Below are 15,000 nucleotides of genomic sequence, written 5' to 3'. Positions count from 1 at the left end.
CTAGCCCAACCCCTCAGGTAAAACCCTTAACCTAGGACTACATCTAGCCCAACCCCTCAGGTAAAACCCTTAACCTAGAACTACATCTAGCCCAACCCCTCAGGTAAAACCCTTAACCTAGGACTACATCTAGCCCAACCCCTCAGGTAAAACCCTTAACCTAGGACTACATCTAGCCCAACCCCTCAGGTAAAACCCTTAACCTAGAACTACATCTAGCCCAACCCCTCAGGTAAAACCCTTAACCTAGAACTACATCTAGCCCAACCCCTCAGGTAAAACCCTTAACCTAGGACTACATCTAGCCCAACCCCTCAGGTAAAACCCTTAACCTAGGACTACATCTAGCCCAACCCCTCAGGTAAAACCCTTAACCTAGAACTACATCTAGCCCAACCCCTCAGGTAAAACCCTTAACCTAGGACTACATCTAGCCCAACCCCTCAGGTAAAACCCTTAACCTAGGACTACATCTAGCCCAACCCCTCAGGTAAAACCCTTAACCTAGGACTACATCTAGCCCAACCCCTCAGGTAAAACCCTTAACCTAGGACTACATCTAGCCCAACCCCTCAGGTAAAACCCTTAACCTAGGACTACATCTAGCCCAACCCCTCAGGTAAAACCCTTAACCTAGAACTACATCTAGCCCAACCCCTCAGGTAAAACCCTTAACCTAGGACTACATCTAGCCCAACCCCTCAGGTAAAACCCTTAACCTAGGACTACATCTAGCCCAACCCCTCAGGTAAAACCCTTAACCTAGAACTACATCTAGCCCAACCCCTCAGGTAAAACCCTTAACCTAGGACTACATCTAGCCCAACCCCTCAGGTAAAACCCTTAACCTAGAACTACATCTAGCCCAACCCCTCAGGTAAAACCCTTAACCTAGGACTACATCTAGCCCAACCCCTCAGGTAAAACCCTTAACCTAGGACTACATCTAGCCCAACCCCTCAGGTAAAACCCTTAACCTAGGACTACATCTAGCCCAACCCCTCAGGTAAAACCCTTAACCTAGGACTACATCTAGCCCAACCCCTCAGGTAAAACCCTTAACCTAGGACTACATCTAAACCCCTCAGGTAAAACCCTAACCTATCATCTAGCCCAACCCCTCAGGTAAAACCCTTAACCTAGGACTACATCTAGCCCAACCCCTCAGGTAAAACCCTTAACCTAGGACTACATCTACCCATCCCCTAGCCCAACCCCATCAGGTAAAAAAACCCTTAACCTAGAACTACATCTAGCCCAACCCCTCAGGTAAAACCCTTAACCTAGGACTACATCTAGCCCAACCCCTCAGGTAAAACCCTTAACCTAGGACTACATCTAGCCCAACCCCTCAGGTAAAACCCTTAACCTAGAACTACATCTAGCCCAACCCCTCAGGTAAAACCCTTAACCTAGGACTACATCTAGCCCAACCCCTCAGGTAAAACCCTTAACCTAGGACTACATCTAGCCCAACCCCTCAGGTAAAACCCTTAACCTAGGACTACATCTAGCCCAACCCCTCAGGTAAAACCCTTAACCTAGGACTACATCTAGCCCAACCCCTCAGGTAAAACCCTTAACCTAGAACTACATCTAGCCCAACCCCTCAGGTAAAACCCTTAACCTAGAACTACATCTAGCCCAACCCCTCAGGTAAAACCCTTAACCTAGGACTACATCTAGCCCAACCCCTCAGGTAAAACCCTTAACCTAGGACTACATCTAGCCCAACCCCTCAGGTAAAACCCTTAACCTAGGACTACATCTAGCCCAACCCCTCAGGTAAAACCCTTAACCTAGAACTACATCTAGCCCAACCCCTCAGGTAAAACCCTTAACCTAGGACTACATCTAGCCCAACCCCTCAGGTAAAACCCTTAACCTAGGACTACATCTAGCCCAACCCCTCAGGTAAAACCCTTAACCTAGGACTACATCTAGCCCAACCCCTCAGGTAAAACCCTTAACCTAGGACTACATCTAGCCCAACCCCTCAGGTAAAACCCTTAACCTAGACTACATCTAGCCCAACCCCTCAGGTAAAACCCTTAACCTAGAACTACATCTAGCCCAACCCCTCAGGTAAAACCCTTAACCTAGGACTACATCTAGCCCAACCCCTCAGGTAAAACCCTTAACCTAGGACTACATCTAGCCCAACCCCTCAGGTAAAACCCTTAACCTAGAACTAAATCCCAACCCATGTATATACTAAAGTATGTGGAAAACCTTTCAAATTAGGGGTTTCGGCATATTTCAGCCACACCCGTTTCAGACAGGTGTTTAAAATCGAGCACACCGCCATGGAATCTCCATAGACAAACATTGGCAATAGAATGGCCTTACTGAGGAGATCAGTGACTTTCAACATGCTCACAGAATGGGAAATGGTTTGTCGATATCGGTGTGGTAGAACTTGACTGGCCTGCACAGAGCCCTGACCCCAACCCATTGAACACCTTTGGGATGAATTAGAACGCCGACTACGAGCCTAATCGCCAAACATCAGTGCCGACCTCAGTAATGCTCTTGTGGCTGAATGGAAGCAAGTCCCCTCAGCAATGTTCCAACATCTAGTGGAACCTGAACCTGTTTAATCCAACCATATTGTATTTAGTAGTTTTGTATTCTCTCCTACTGTAATATCTATGTGTTTTCTCCTACTGTAATATCTATGTGTTTTCTCCTACTGTAATATCTATGTGTTTTCTCCTACTGTAATATCTATGTGTTTTCTCCTACTGTAATATCTATGTGTTTTCTCCTACTGTAATATCTGTGTGTTTTCTCCTACTGTAATATCTGTGTGTTTTCTCCTACTGTAATATCTGTGTGTTCTCTCCCTGTAATTGTGTGTTTTCTCCTACTGTAATATCTGTGTGTTTTCTCCTACTGTAATATCTGTGTGTTCTCTCCCCAGGGTTGTGTGTTTTCTCCTACTGTAATATCTGTGTGTTCTCTCCCCAGGGTTGTGTGTTTTCTCCTACTGTAATATCTGTGTGTTCTCTCCCCAGGGTTGTGTGTTTTCTCCCCAGGGTTGTGTGTTTTCTCCTACTGTAATATCTGTGTGTTTTCTCCCCAGGGTTGTGTGTTTTCTCCCCAGGGTTGTGTGTTTTCTCCTACTGTAATATCTGTGTGTTCTCTCCCCAGGGTTGTGTGTTTTCTCCTACTGTAATATCTGTGTGTTTTCTCCTACTGTAATATCTGTGTGTTCTCTCCCCAGGGTTGTGTGCTCTCTCCTCAGGGTTGTGTGTTTTCTCCTACTGTAATATCTGTGTGTTTTCTCCTACTGTAATATCTGTGTGTTCTCTCCCCAGGGTTGTGTGTTTTCTCCTACTGTAATATCTGTGTGTTTTCTCCTACTGTAATATCTGTGTGTTTTCTCCACAGGGTTGTGTGCTCTCTCCATCAGTAACGATAACTGTTACCTGGCCTACCCCGGCAGTGCTACAATAGGAGAGGTCCAGGTGTTCGACACGGTCAACCTGGTATGACACACACACACACACACACACACACACACACACACACACACACACACACACACACACACACACACACACACACACACACACACACACACACACACACACACACACACACACACACACACACACACACACACACACACACACACACACACACACACACACACACACACACACACACACACACACACATTGAAGATGGCTAGCTCTACTACAGCTGTGGTGTTTCAGTCTCTGTGTGTTTAACTGTGTCTCCAGAGGGCAGCCAACATGATCCCAGCCCATGACAGTCCATTAGCAGCTGTGGTGTTTCAGTCTCTGTGTGTTTAACTGTGTCTCCAGAGGGCAGCCAACATGATCCCAGCCCATGACAGTCCATTAGCAGCTGTGGTGTTTCAGTCTCTGTGTGTTTAACTGTGTCTCCAGAGGGCAGCCAACATGATCCCAGCCCATGACAGTCCATTAGCAGCTGTGGTGTTTGATGCAAGCGGAACCAAACTGGCCACAGCCTCGGAGAAGGTGGGACACTTTAAACTGTTACACTGAACTACTGAGGTGGTGTCAGCCGGTCCTGACCCTTAATCCCGACCCTTAACCCTGGCCCTTAACCTTGACCCTTAACCTTGACCCTTAACCCTCGCCCTTAACCCTGGCCCTTAACCCTGGCCCTTAACCCTGACCCTTAACCCTGACCCTTAACCCTGACCCTTACCATACAGATACTATTTTCTATCCATCTCTATGGCCCTTAACCCTGACCCTTAACCCCGACCCTTAACCCTGACCCTTACCATACAGATACTATTTTCTATCCATCTCTATGACCCTTAACCCCGACCCTTAACCATGACCCTTAACCCTGACCCTTACCATACAGATACTATTTTCTATCCATCTCTATGACCCTTAACCCCGACCCTTAACCCCGACCCTTAACCCTGACCCTTAACCCTGACCCTTACCATACATATACTATTTTCTATCCATCTCTATGGCCCTTAACCCTGACCCTTAACCCTGACCCTTAACCCTGACCCTTACCATACAGATACTATTTTCTATCCATCTCTATGGCCCTTAACCCTGACCCTTAACCCCGGCCCTTAACCCTGACCCTTAACCCTGACCCTTAACACTGACCCTTACCATATAGATACTATTCTCTATCCATCTCTATGGCCCTTAACCCCGACCCTTAACCCTGACCCTTAACCCTGACCCTTACCATACAGATACTATTTTCTATCCATCTCTATGGCCCTTAACCCCGACCCTTAACCCTGACCCTTAACCCTGACCCTTACCATATAGATACTATTCTCTATCCATCTCTATGGCCCTTAACCCCGACCCTTAACCCTGACCCTTACCATATAGATACTATTCTCTATCCATCTCTATGGCCCTGACCCTTAACCCTGGCCTTGGCCCTTAACCCTGGCACTTAACCCTGACCCTTAACCCTGACCCTTCCATGGTAGCAGATCTGATGGGTATTAACAGTGTAGTGGTGGACCGGCTGGAAGTGTGTGTGTTGTAACCTCGCTGTATCAGGGATCAGCTATCCTGTGTGTAATGTAACCGGTGTGTTCTGATAGGGTACGGTGATTCGTGTGTTCTCCATCCCTGAGGGACAGAAACTGTTTGAGTTCCGTCGAGGAGTCAAAAGGTAGGACTTCTTCTTCTTCTCCCTCCTTCTTCTTCTTCTCCCTCCTTCTTCTTCTTCTTCTCCTCCTTCTTCTTCTTCTCCCCTCCTTCTTCATCTCCTCCTCCTTCTTCTTCTTCTCCCTCCTTCTTCTTCTTCTCCCTCCTTCTTCTTCTTCTCCCTCCTTCTTCTTCTCCCTCCCTCCTTCTTCTTCTCCCTCCTTCTTCATCTTCTCCCTCCTTCTTCATCTTCTCCTCCTTCTTCTTCTCCCTCCTTCTTCATCTCCCTCCTTCTTCTTCATCTCCCTCCTTCTTCTTCATCTCCCTCCTTCTTCTTCTCCCTCCTTCTTCTTCATCTCCCTTCTCCTTCTTCCTTCTTCTCTCCCTCCTTCTTCTTCTTCTCCCTCCTTCTTCTTCATCTCCCTCCTTCTTCTTCATCTCCCTCCTTCTTCATCTCCCTCCTTCTTCTTCTTCTCCCTCCTTCTTCTTCTTCTCCCTCCTTCTTCTTCTTCTCCCTCCTTCTTTCATCTCCCTCCTTCTTCCTTCTCCTCTTCTTCTTCTCTCCCTCCTTCTTCTTCTCTCCCTCCTTCTTCTTCTTCTCCCTCCTCCTTCTCTTCTCTCCCTCCTTCTTCTTCTTCTCCCTCCTTCTTCTTCTTCTCCTCCTTCTTCTTCTCTCCCTCCTTCTTCATCTTCTCCCCTCCTCCTTCTTCTTCTTCTCCCTCCTTCTTCTTCTCTCCCTCCTTCTTCTTCTTCCTTCTTCTTCTCCCTTCCTTCTTCTCCCTCTTCTTCTTCATCTCCTTCTTCTTCTTCTCCTCCTTCTTCTTCTTCTCCCTCCTTCTTCTTCTTCTCCTCCTTCTTCTTCTTCATCTCCCTCCTTCTTCTTCTCTCCTCCTTCCTCTCCCTCCTTCTTCTTCTCCCTCCTTCTTCTTCTCCCTCCTTCTTCTTCTCTCCCCTCCTTTTTATTCATCTCCCTCCTTCTTCATCTCCCTCCTCCTTCTTCTTCTCCCTCCTTCTTCTTCATCTCCCTCCTTCTTCTTCATCTCCCTCCTCCTTCTTCTTCTCCCTCCTTCTTCTTCTTCTCCCTCCTTCTTCTTCTTCTCCCTCCTTCTTCTTCTTCTCCCTCCTTCTTCTTCATCTCCCTCCTTCTTCTTCTTCTCCCTCCTTCTTCTTCTTCTCTCCCTCCTTCTTCTTCATCTCCCTCCTTCTTCTTCTTCTCCCCTCCTTCTTCTTCCTCCCTCCTTCTTCTTCATCTCCCTCCTTCTTCTTCTTCTCCCTCCTTCTTCTTCTCTCCCTCCTTCTTCTTCTTCTCCCTCCTTCTTCTTCTTCTCCCTCCTTCTTCTTCATCTCCCTCCTTCTTCTTCTTCTCCCTCCTTCTTCTTCTTCTCCCTCCTTCTTCTTCATCTCCCTCCTTCTTCTTCTTCTTCTCCCTCCTTCTTCTTCTTCTCCCTCCTTCTTCTTCTTCTCCCTCCTTCTTCTTCTTCTCCCTCCTTCTTCTTCTTCCCTCCTTCTCTTCTTCTTCTTCATCTCCCTCCTTCTTCTTCTTCTCCCTCCTTCTTCTTCTTCCTTCTTCTTCATCTCCCTCCTTCTTCTTCTTCTCCCTCCTTCTTCTTCTTCTCTCCCTCCTTCTTCTTCATTCCCTCCTATAGTTATGTCTTCTCAGCTGAGTTCAGTCTGACTTCTTCTTCTCTGTTCCCTCCTTCTTCCTCTACCTCTCAGCTCCACGGAGACGGTCCTTCATCTTCTTCTTCTCCCTCCTTCTTCTTGTTGTCCTTCTCCCTCCTGTATATTAACTTCTTCTGTATATTAACATGAACAGGAGGTTCTCCCTCCTTCTTCTTCATCTCCCTCCTTCTTCTTCTTCTCCCTCCTTCTTTAACATGGTTCTCCCTCCTTCTTCTTCTTCTCCCTCCTTATTCATTCTTCTCCCAGAGGAGGTCCTTATATTCTTCATCTCCCTCCTTCTTCTTCATCTCCAGAGGAGGTCCTCCTTTAACATTCTGTCTCCAGAGGAGGTCCTTCTTCTTCTTCTCCCTCCTTCTTCATCAACAGAGGAGGTGTTGTCCTCTCCTTCTTCTTCTTCTCCCTCCTTCTTCATTCATCTCCCTCCTTCTTCTTCATCTCCCTCCTTATTCATTCTCTGTGTAGGCCAACAGAGGAGGTGTTCTCCCTGTTTCTTCTTCATCTCCCAGAGGAGGTCCTTCTTCTTCATCTCCCTCCATTCTTCTGTCATCTGTTGTCCTGTATATTAACTCAACTCCTTCTTCATCTCCAGAGGAGGTGTTGTCCTTCTATTCTCATGGTCTTCATTCCACTCCTGTATATTAACATGGTAGTCCAATCCTTATAAACATGGTGGACAATATTAATATTAACATGGTGTGTGTATCTACAGAGGAGGTGTTGTCCTGTATATTAACATGTTCAACAGAGGAGGTGTTGTCTGACACACTGTGTGTGTGTGTGTGTGTTCAACAGAGGAGGTGTTGTCCTGTATCTATCTGTTCCCTCCCTGGCCTTCAGTATGGAAGGCCTCTACCTATTAGCATCCAGTAACAACAGAGGAGGTGTTGTCCTGTATCTTAACATAGAGTGTTCAGAAAGAGGTCTGCATATTAACATGGTGTTGTCCTGTATATTAACATGGTGTGTGTAGGTCATTCAGAGGAGGTGTTGTCCTGTATATTAACATGGTGTGTGTGTAGGTCAACAGAGGAGGTGTTGTCCTGTATATTAACATGGTGTGTGTGGGGCCAACAGAGGAGGTGTTGTCCTGTATATTAACATGGTGTGTGTGGAGGAGGTGTTGTCCTGTATATTAACATGGTGTGTGTAGGCCAACAGAGGAGGTGTTGTCCTGTATATTAACATGGTGTGTGTGTGGGTCAACAGAGGAGGTGTTGTCCTGTATATTAACATGGTGTGTGTGTGTAGGTCAACAGAGGAGGTGTTGTCCTGTATATTAACATGGTGTGTGTGTTGTCCTGTATATTAACATGGTGTGTGTAGGCCAACAGAGGAGGTGTTGTCCTGTATATTAACATGGTGTGTGTGGGCCAACAGAGGAGGTGTTGTCCTGTATATTAACATGGTGTGTGTGTAGGCCAACAGAGGAGGTGTTGTCCTGTATATTAACATGGTGTGTGTGTAGGCCAACAGAGGAGGTGTTGTCCTGTATATTAACATGGTGTGTGTGGGTGTGTGGGTCCAACAGAGGAGGTGTTGTCCTGTATATTAACATGGTGTGTGTGTTGTCCTGTATATTAACAACAGAGGAGGTGTTGTCCTGTATATTAACATGGTGTGTGTGTGTGTGTGGGTCAACAGAGGAGGTGTTGTCCTGTATATTAACATGGTGTGTGTAGGCAACAGAGGAGGTGTTGTCCTGTATATTAACATGGTGTGTGTGGGGGCCAACAGAGGAGGTGTTGTCCTGTATATTAACATGGTGTGTGTGGGCCAACAGAGGAGGTGTTGTCCTGTATATTAACATGGTGTGTGTGTGTAGGCCAACAGAGGAGGTGTTGTCCTGTATATTAACATGGTGTGTGTGTAGGTAGGGAGGTGTTGTCCAACACATGAGGAGGTGTTGTCCTGTATATTAACATGGTGTGTGTAGGCCAACAGAGGAGGTGTTGTCCTGTATATTAACATGGTGTGTGTGGGCCAACAGAGGAGGTGTTGTCCTGTATATTAACATGGTGTGTGTAGGTCAACAGAGGAGGTGTTGTCCTGTATATTAACATGGTGTGTGTGTGGGCCAACAGAGGAGGTGTTGTCCTGTATATTAACATGGTGTGTGTGTGGGTCAACAGAGGAGGTGTTGTCCTGTATATTAACATGGTGTGTGTGTGTAGGCCAACAGAGGAGGTGTTGTCCTGTATATTAACATGGTGTGTGTGGGCCAACAGAGGAGGTGTTGTCCTGTATATTAACATGGTGTGTGTGTGTTGTCCTGTATATTAACATGGTCAACAGAGGAGGTGTTGTCCTGTATATTAACATGGTGTGTGTGTGTAGGCCAACAGAGGAGGTGTTGTCCTGTATATTAACATGGTGTGTGTGTTGTCCTGTATATTAACATGGTGTGTGTGTAGGCCAACAGAGGAGGTGTTGTCCTGTATATTAACATGGTGTGTGTGGGTCAACAGAGGGTGTTGTCCTGTATATTAACATGGTGTTGTCAACAGAGGAGGTGTTGTATTATTAACATGGTGTGTGTAGGGCCAACAGAGGAGGTGTTGTCCTGTATATTAACATGGTGTGTGTAGGTCAACAGAGGAGGTGTTGTCCTGTATATTAACATGGTGTGTGTGTGGTCAACAGAGGAGGTGTTGTCCTGTATATTAACATGGTGTGTGTGTAGGCCAACAGAGGAGGTGTTGTCCTGTATATTAACATGGTGTGTGTGTGTGTGGTCAACAGAGGAGGTGTTGTCCTGTATATTAACATGGTGTGTGTGGGCCAACAGAGGAGGTGTTGTCCTGTATATTAACATGGTGTGTGTGTAGGTCAACAGAGGAGGTGTTGTCCTGTATATTAACATGGTGTGTGTGTGTGTGGGCCAACAGAGGAGGTGTTGTCCTGTATATTAACATGGTGTGTGTGTGGTCAACAGAGGAGGTGTTGTCCTGTATATTAACATGGTGTGTGTAGGCCAACAGAGGAGGTGTTGTCCTGTATATTAACATGGTGTGTGTAGGTCAACAGAGGAGGTGTTGTCCTGTATATTAACATGGTGTGTGTGTAGGCCAACAGAGGAGGTGTTGTCCTGTATATTAACATGGTGTGTGTGTGTAGGTCAACAGAGGAGGTGTTGTCCTGTATATTAACATGGTGTGTGTGTGTAGGCCAACAGAGGAGGTGTTGTCCTGTATATTAACATGGTGTGTGTGTGGGCCAACAGAGGAGGTGTTGTCCTGTATATTAACATGGTGTGTGTGTAGGTCAACAGAGGAGGTGTTGTCCTGTATATTAACATGGTGTGTGTGTAGGCCAACAGAGGAGGTGTTGTCCTGTATATTAACATGGTGTGTGTGTGGTCAACAGAGGAGGTGTTGTCCTGTATATTAACATGGTGTGTGTGGGCCAACAGAGGAGGTGTTGTCCTGTATATTAACATGGTGTGTGTGTGTAGGCCAACAGAGGAGGTGTTGTCCTGTATATTAACATGGTGTGTGTAGGCCAACAGAGGAGGTGTTGTCCTGTATATTAACATGGTGTGTGTGAGGCCACATGAGGAGAGGAGGTGTTGTCCTGTATATTAACATGGTGTGTGTGTAGGCAACAGAGGAGGTGTTGTCCTGTATATTAACATGGTGTGTGTAGGTCAACAGAGGAGGTGTTGTCCTGTATATTAATGTGTGTGTAGGTCAACAGAGGAGGTGTTGTCCTGTATATTAACATGGTGTGTGTGGTCAACAGGGAGGTGTTGTCCTGTATATTAACATGGTGTGTGTGGCCAACAGAGGAGGTGTTGTCCTGTATATTAACATGGTGTGTGTGGGTCAACAGAGGAGGTGTTGTCCTGTATATTAACATGGTGTGTGTTGGGCCAACAGAGGAGGTGTTGTCCTGTATATTAACATGGTGTGTGTGTGGGTCAACAGAGGAGGTGTTGTCCTGTATATTAACATGGTGTGTGTAGGTCAACAGAGGAGGTGTTGTCCTGTATATTAACATGGTGTGTGTGTGTGGGCCAACAGAGGAGGTGTTGTCCTGTATATTAACATGGTGTGTGTGTAGGCCAACAGAGGAGGTGTTGTCCTGTATATTAACATGGTGTGTGTGGGTCAACAGAGGAGGTGTTGTCCTGTATATTAACATGGTGTGTGTAGGGCCAACAGAGGAGGTGTTGTCCTGTATATTAACATGGTGTGTGTGTAGGCCAACAGAGGAGGTGTTGTCCTGTATATTAACATGGTGTGTGTGGGCCAACAGAGGAGGTGTTGTCCTGTATATTAACATGGTGTGTGTAGGTCAACAGAGGAGGTGTTGTCCTGTATATTAACATGGTGTGTGTGTGTAGGCCAACAGAGGAGGTGTTGTCCTGTATATTAACATGGTGTGTGTAGGCCAACAGAGGAGGTGTTGTCCTGTATATTAACATGGTGTGTGTAGGTCAACAGAGGAGGTGTTGTCCTGTATATTAACATGGTGTGTGTGTAGGTCAACAGAGGAGGTGTTGTCCTGTATATTAACATGGTGTGTGTAGGTCAACAGAGGAGGTGTTGTCCTGTATATTAACATGTATATTAACATGGTGGGTGTTGTGTATATTAACATGGTGTGTGGGGTCAACAGAGGAGGTGTTGTCCTGTATATTAACATGGTGTGTGTGTGTGTGGGTCAACAGAGGAGGTGTTGTCCTGTATATTAACATGGTGTGTGTGGGGCCAACAGAGGAGGTGTTGTCCTGTATATTAACATGGTGTGTGTGTGTAGGTCAACAGAGGAGGTGTTGTCCTGTATATTAACATGGTGTGTGTGGGCCAACAGAGGAGGTGTTGTCCTGTATATTAACATGGTGTGTGTGTGGGTCAACAGAGGAGGTGTTGTCCTGTATATTAACATGGTGTGTGTGAGGAGGTGTTGTCCTGTATATTAACATGGTGTGTGTGGTGGAGGTCCAACAGAGGAGGTGTTGTCCTGTTGTCCTGTATATTAACATGGTGTGTGTGTGGCCAACAGAGGAGGTGTTGTCCTGTATATTAACATGGTGTGTGTGTTGTCCTGTATATTAACATGGTCAACAGAGGAGGTGTTGTCCTGTATATTAACATGGTGTGTGTGTAGGTCAACAGAGGAGGTGTTGTCCTGTATATTAACATGGTGTGTGTGTGTAGGTCAACAGAGGAGGTGTTGTCCTGTATATTAACATGGTGTGTGTGTAGGTCAACAGAGGAGGTGTTGTCCTGTATATTAACATGGTGTGTGTGTGTGGGCCAACAGAGGAGGTGTTGTCCTGTATATTAACATGGTGTGTGTAGGTCAACAGAGGAGGTGTTGTCCTGTATATTAACATGGTGTGTGTGGGCCAACAGAGGAGGTGTTGTCCTGTATATTAACATGGTGTGTGTAGGCCAACAGAGGAGGTGTTGTCCTGTATATTAACATGGTGTGTGTGTGTGGTCAACAGAGGAGGTGTTGTCCTGTATATTAACATGGTGTGTGTAGGCCAACAGAGGAGGTGTTGTCCTGTATATTAACATGGTGTGTGTGGGCCAACAGAGGAGGTGTTGTCCTGTATATTAACATGGTGTGTGTGTGGGTCAACAGAGGAGGTGTTGTCCTGTATATTAACATGGTGTGTGTGTTGTCCTGTAGGTGAGGAGGTGTTGTCCTGTATATTAACATGGTGTGTGTAGGCCAACAGAGGAGGTGTTGTCCTGTATATTAACATGGTGTGTGTGGTAGGCCAACAGAGGAGGTGTTGTCCTGTATATTAACATGGTGTGTGTGTGTAGGCCAACAGAGGAGGTGTTGTCCTGTATATTAACATGGTGTGTGGAGGTGTTGTCCTGTAGGCCATATTAACATGGTGTGTGTGGGCCAACAGAGGAGGTGTTGTCCTGTATATTAACATGGTGTGTGTGGGCCAACAGAGGAGGTGTTGTCCTGTATATTAACATGGTGTGTGTGGGCCAACAGAGGAGGTGTTGTCCTGTATATTAACATGGTGTGTGTGGGCCAACAGAGGAGGTGTTGTCCTGTATATTAACATGGTGTGTGTGGGCCAACAGAGGAGGTGTTGTCCTGTATATTAACATGGTGTGTGTAGGTATAACAGAGGAGGTGTTGTCCTGTATATTAACATGGTGTGTGTTGTCCTGTATATTAACATGGTCAACAGAGGAGGTGTTGTCCTGTATATTAACATGGTGTGTGTAGGCCAACAGAGGAGGTGTTGTCCTGTATATTAACATGGTGTGTGTAGGCCAACAGAGGAGGTGTTGTCCTGTATATTAACATGGTTGTGTATATTAACATGTGTGTGGTCAACAGAGGAGGTGTTGTCCTGTATATTAACATGGTGTGTGTGTGTAGGTCAACAGAGGAGGTGTTGTCCTGTATATTAACATGGTGTGTGTGTAGGCCAACAGAGGAGGTGTTGTCAACAGAGGAGGTGTTGTCCTGTATATTAACATGGTGTGTGTGTAGGCCAACAGAGGAGGTGTTGTCCTGTATATTAACATGGTGTGTGTGTGTAGGCCAACAGAGGAGGTGTTGTCCTGTATATTAACATGGTGTGTAGGGTGTGTGTGTGTAGGCCAACAGAGGAGGTGTTGTCCTGTATATTAACATGGTGTGTGTGGGCCAACAGAGGAGGTGTTGTCCTGTATATTAACATGGTGTGTGTGTCCTGTATATTAACATGGCCAACAGAGGAGGTGTTGTCCTGTATATTAACATGGTGTGTGTGTGTAGGTCAACAGAGGAGGTGTTGTCCTGTATATTAACATGGTGTGTGTGGGCCAACAGAGGAGGTGTTGTCCTGTATATTAACATGGTGTGTGTGTAGGTCAACAGAGGAGGTGTTGTCCTGTATATTAACATGGTGTGTGTGGGCCAACAGAGGAGGTGTTGTCCTGTATATTAACATGGTGTGTGTGGGCAACAGAGGAGGTGTTGTCCTGTATATTAACATGGTGTGTGTGGTCAACAGAGGAGGTCAACAGAGGAGGTGTTGTCCTGTATATTAACATGGTGTGTGTGGGAGGAGGTGTTGTCCAACAGAGGAGGTGTTGTCCTGTATATTAACATGGTGTGTGTAGGCCAACAGAGGAGGTGTTGTCCTGTATATTAACATGGTGTGTGTGTGGCCAACAGAGGAGGTGTTGTCCTGTATATTAACATGGTGTGTGTGGCCAACAGAGGAGGTGTTGTCCTGTATATTAACATGGTGTGTGTGTGGCCAACAGAGGAGGTGTTGTCCTGTATATTAACATGGTGTGTGTGAGGAGGTGTCCTGTAACAGAGGAGGTGTTGTCCTGTATATTAACATGGTGTGTGTAGGTCAACAGAGGAGGTGTTGTCCTGTATATTAACATGGTGTGTGTAGGTCAACAGAGGAGGTGTTGTCCTGTATATTAACATGGTGTGTGTGTGGCCAACAGAGGAGGTGTTGTCCTGTATATTAACATGGTGTGTGTGGGTCAACAGAGGAGGTGTTGTCCTGTATATTAACATGGTGTGTGTGGTGGGCCAACAGAGGAGGTGTTGTCCTGTATATTAACATGGTGTGTGTGGGTCAACAGAGGAGGTGTTGTCCTGTATATTAACATGGTGTGTGTGGGCCAACAGAGGAGGTGTTGTCCTGTATATTAACATGGTGTGTGTGTGTAGGTCAACAGAGGAGGTGTTGTCCTGTATATTAACATGGTGTGTGTGTGTGGGCCAACAGAGGAGGTGTTGTCCTGTATATTAACATGGTGTGTGTAGGCCAACAGAGGAGGTGTTGTCCTGTATATTAACATGGTGTGTGTGTGTAGGCCAACAGAGGAGGTGTTGTCCTGTATATTAACATGGTGTGTGTATATTAACATGGTGTGGGCCAACAGAGGAGGTGTTGTCCTGTATATTAACATGGTGTGTGTGTGGGCCAACAGAGGAGGTGTTGTCCTGTATATTAACATGGTGTGTGTGTGTGGGCCAACAGAGGAGGTGTTGTCCTGTATATTAACATGGTGTGTGTGTAGGCCAACAGAGGAGGTGTTGTCCTGTATATTAACATGGTGTGTGTAGGTCAACAGAGGAGGTGTTGTCCTGTATATTAACATGGTGTGTGTGTGTAGGCCAACAGAGGAGGTGTTGTCCTGTATATTAACATGGTGTGTGTAGGCCAACAGAGGAGGTGTTGTCCTGTATA

The 15,000-nt window shown here is 46.2% G+C and overlaps 2 protein-coding genes across 2 annotated transcripts in view; both read left to right on the top strand.

Annotated features, from left to right (window-relative positions):
* Positions 1-15,000, top strand: part of wipi2 (WD repeat domain, phosphoinositide interacting 2) — a 49,579-nt gene that overhangs the window by 10,176 nt on the left and 24,403 nt on the right. Inside the window, exons 5-8 of the mRNA XM_052514871.1 lie at positions 3,394-3,491; positions 3,918-4,010; positions 5,090-5,160; positions 6,852-6,864. Of these exons, the coding sequence (XP_052370831.1) occupies positions 3,394-3,491; positions 3,918-4,010; positions 5,090-5,160; positions 6,852-6,864 (275 nt within the window). The remainder of the gene's footprint in view (positions 1-3,393; positions 3,492-3,917; positions 4,011-5,089; positions 5,161-6,851; positions 6,865-15,000) is intronic.
* On the top strand, positions 7,931-13,232 carry LOC127927998 (uncharacterized). Its single transcript, XM_052514872.1, has 14 exons — positions 7,931-8,079; positions 8,558-8,653; positions 8,857-8,904; positions 9,609-9,708; positions 9,896-9,945; positions 9,996-10,139; positions 10,891-10,936; positions 11,540-11,683; positions 11,941-12,038; positions 12,135-12,226; positions 12,276-12,321; positions 12,562-12,611; positions 12,990-13,081; positions 13,192-13,232. The coding sequence occupies exons 1-11, from the start codon at positions 8,002-8,004 to the stop codon at positions 12,292-12,294; spliced, it is 915 nt and encodes a 304-aa protein (XP_052370832.1). The 5' UTR covers positions 7,931-8,001; the 3' UTR covers positions 12,295-12,321; positions 12,562-12,611; positions 12,990-13,081; positions 13,192-13,232.

This window comes from Oncorhynchus keta, unplaced genomic scaffold, assembly GCF_023373465.1.
Source record: "Oncorhynchus keta strain PuntledgeMale-10-30-2019 unplaced genomic scaffold, Oket_V2 Un_scaffold_2008_pilon_pilon, whole genome shotgun sequence".
NCBI classification, from domain to species: Eukaryota; Metazoa; Chordata; class Actinopteri; order Salmoniformes; family Salmonidae; genus Oncorhynchus; species Oncorhynchus keta.
Note: the sequence above shows the minus strand (reverse complement) of the source record. Positions and strands in the feature narration are given on the sequence as shown.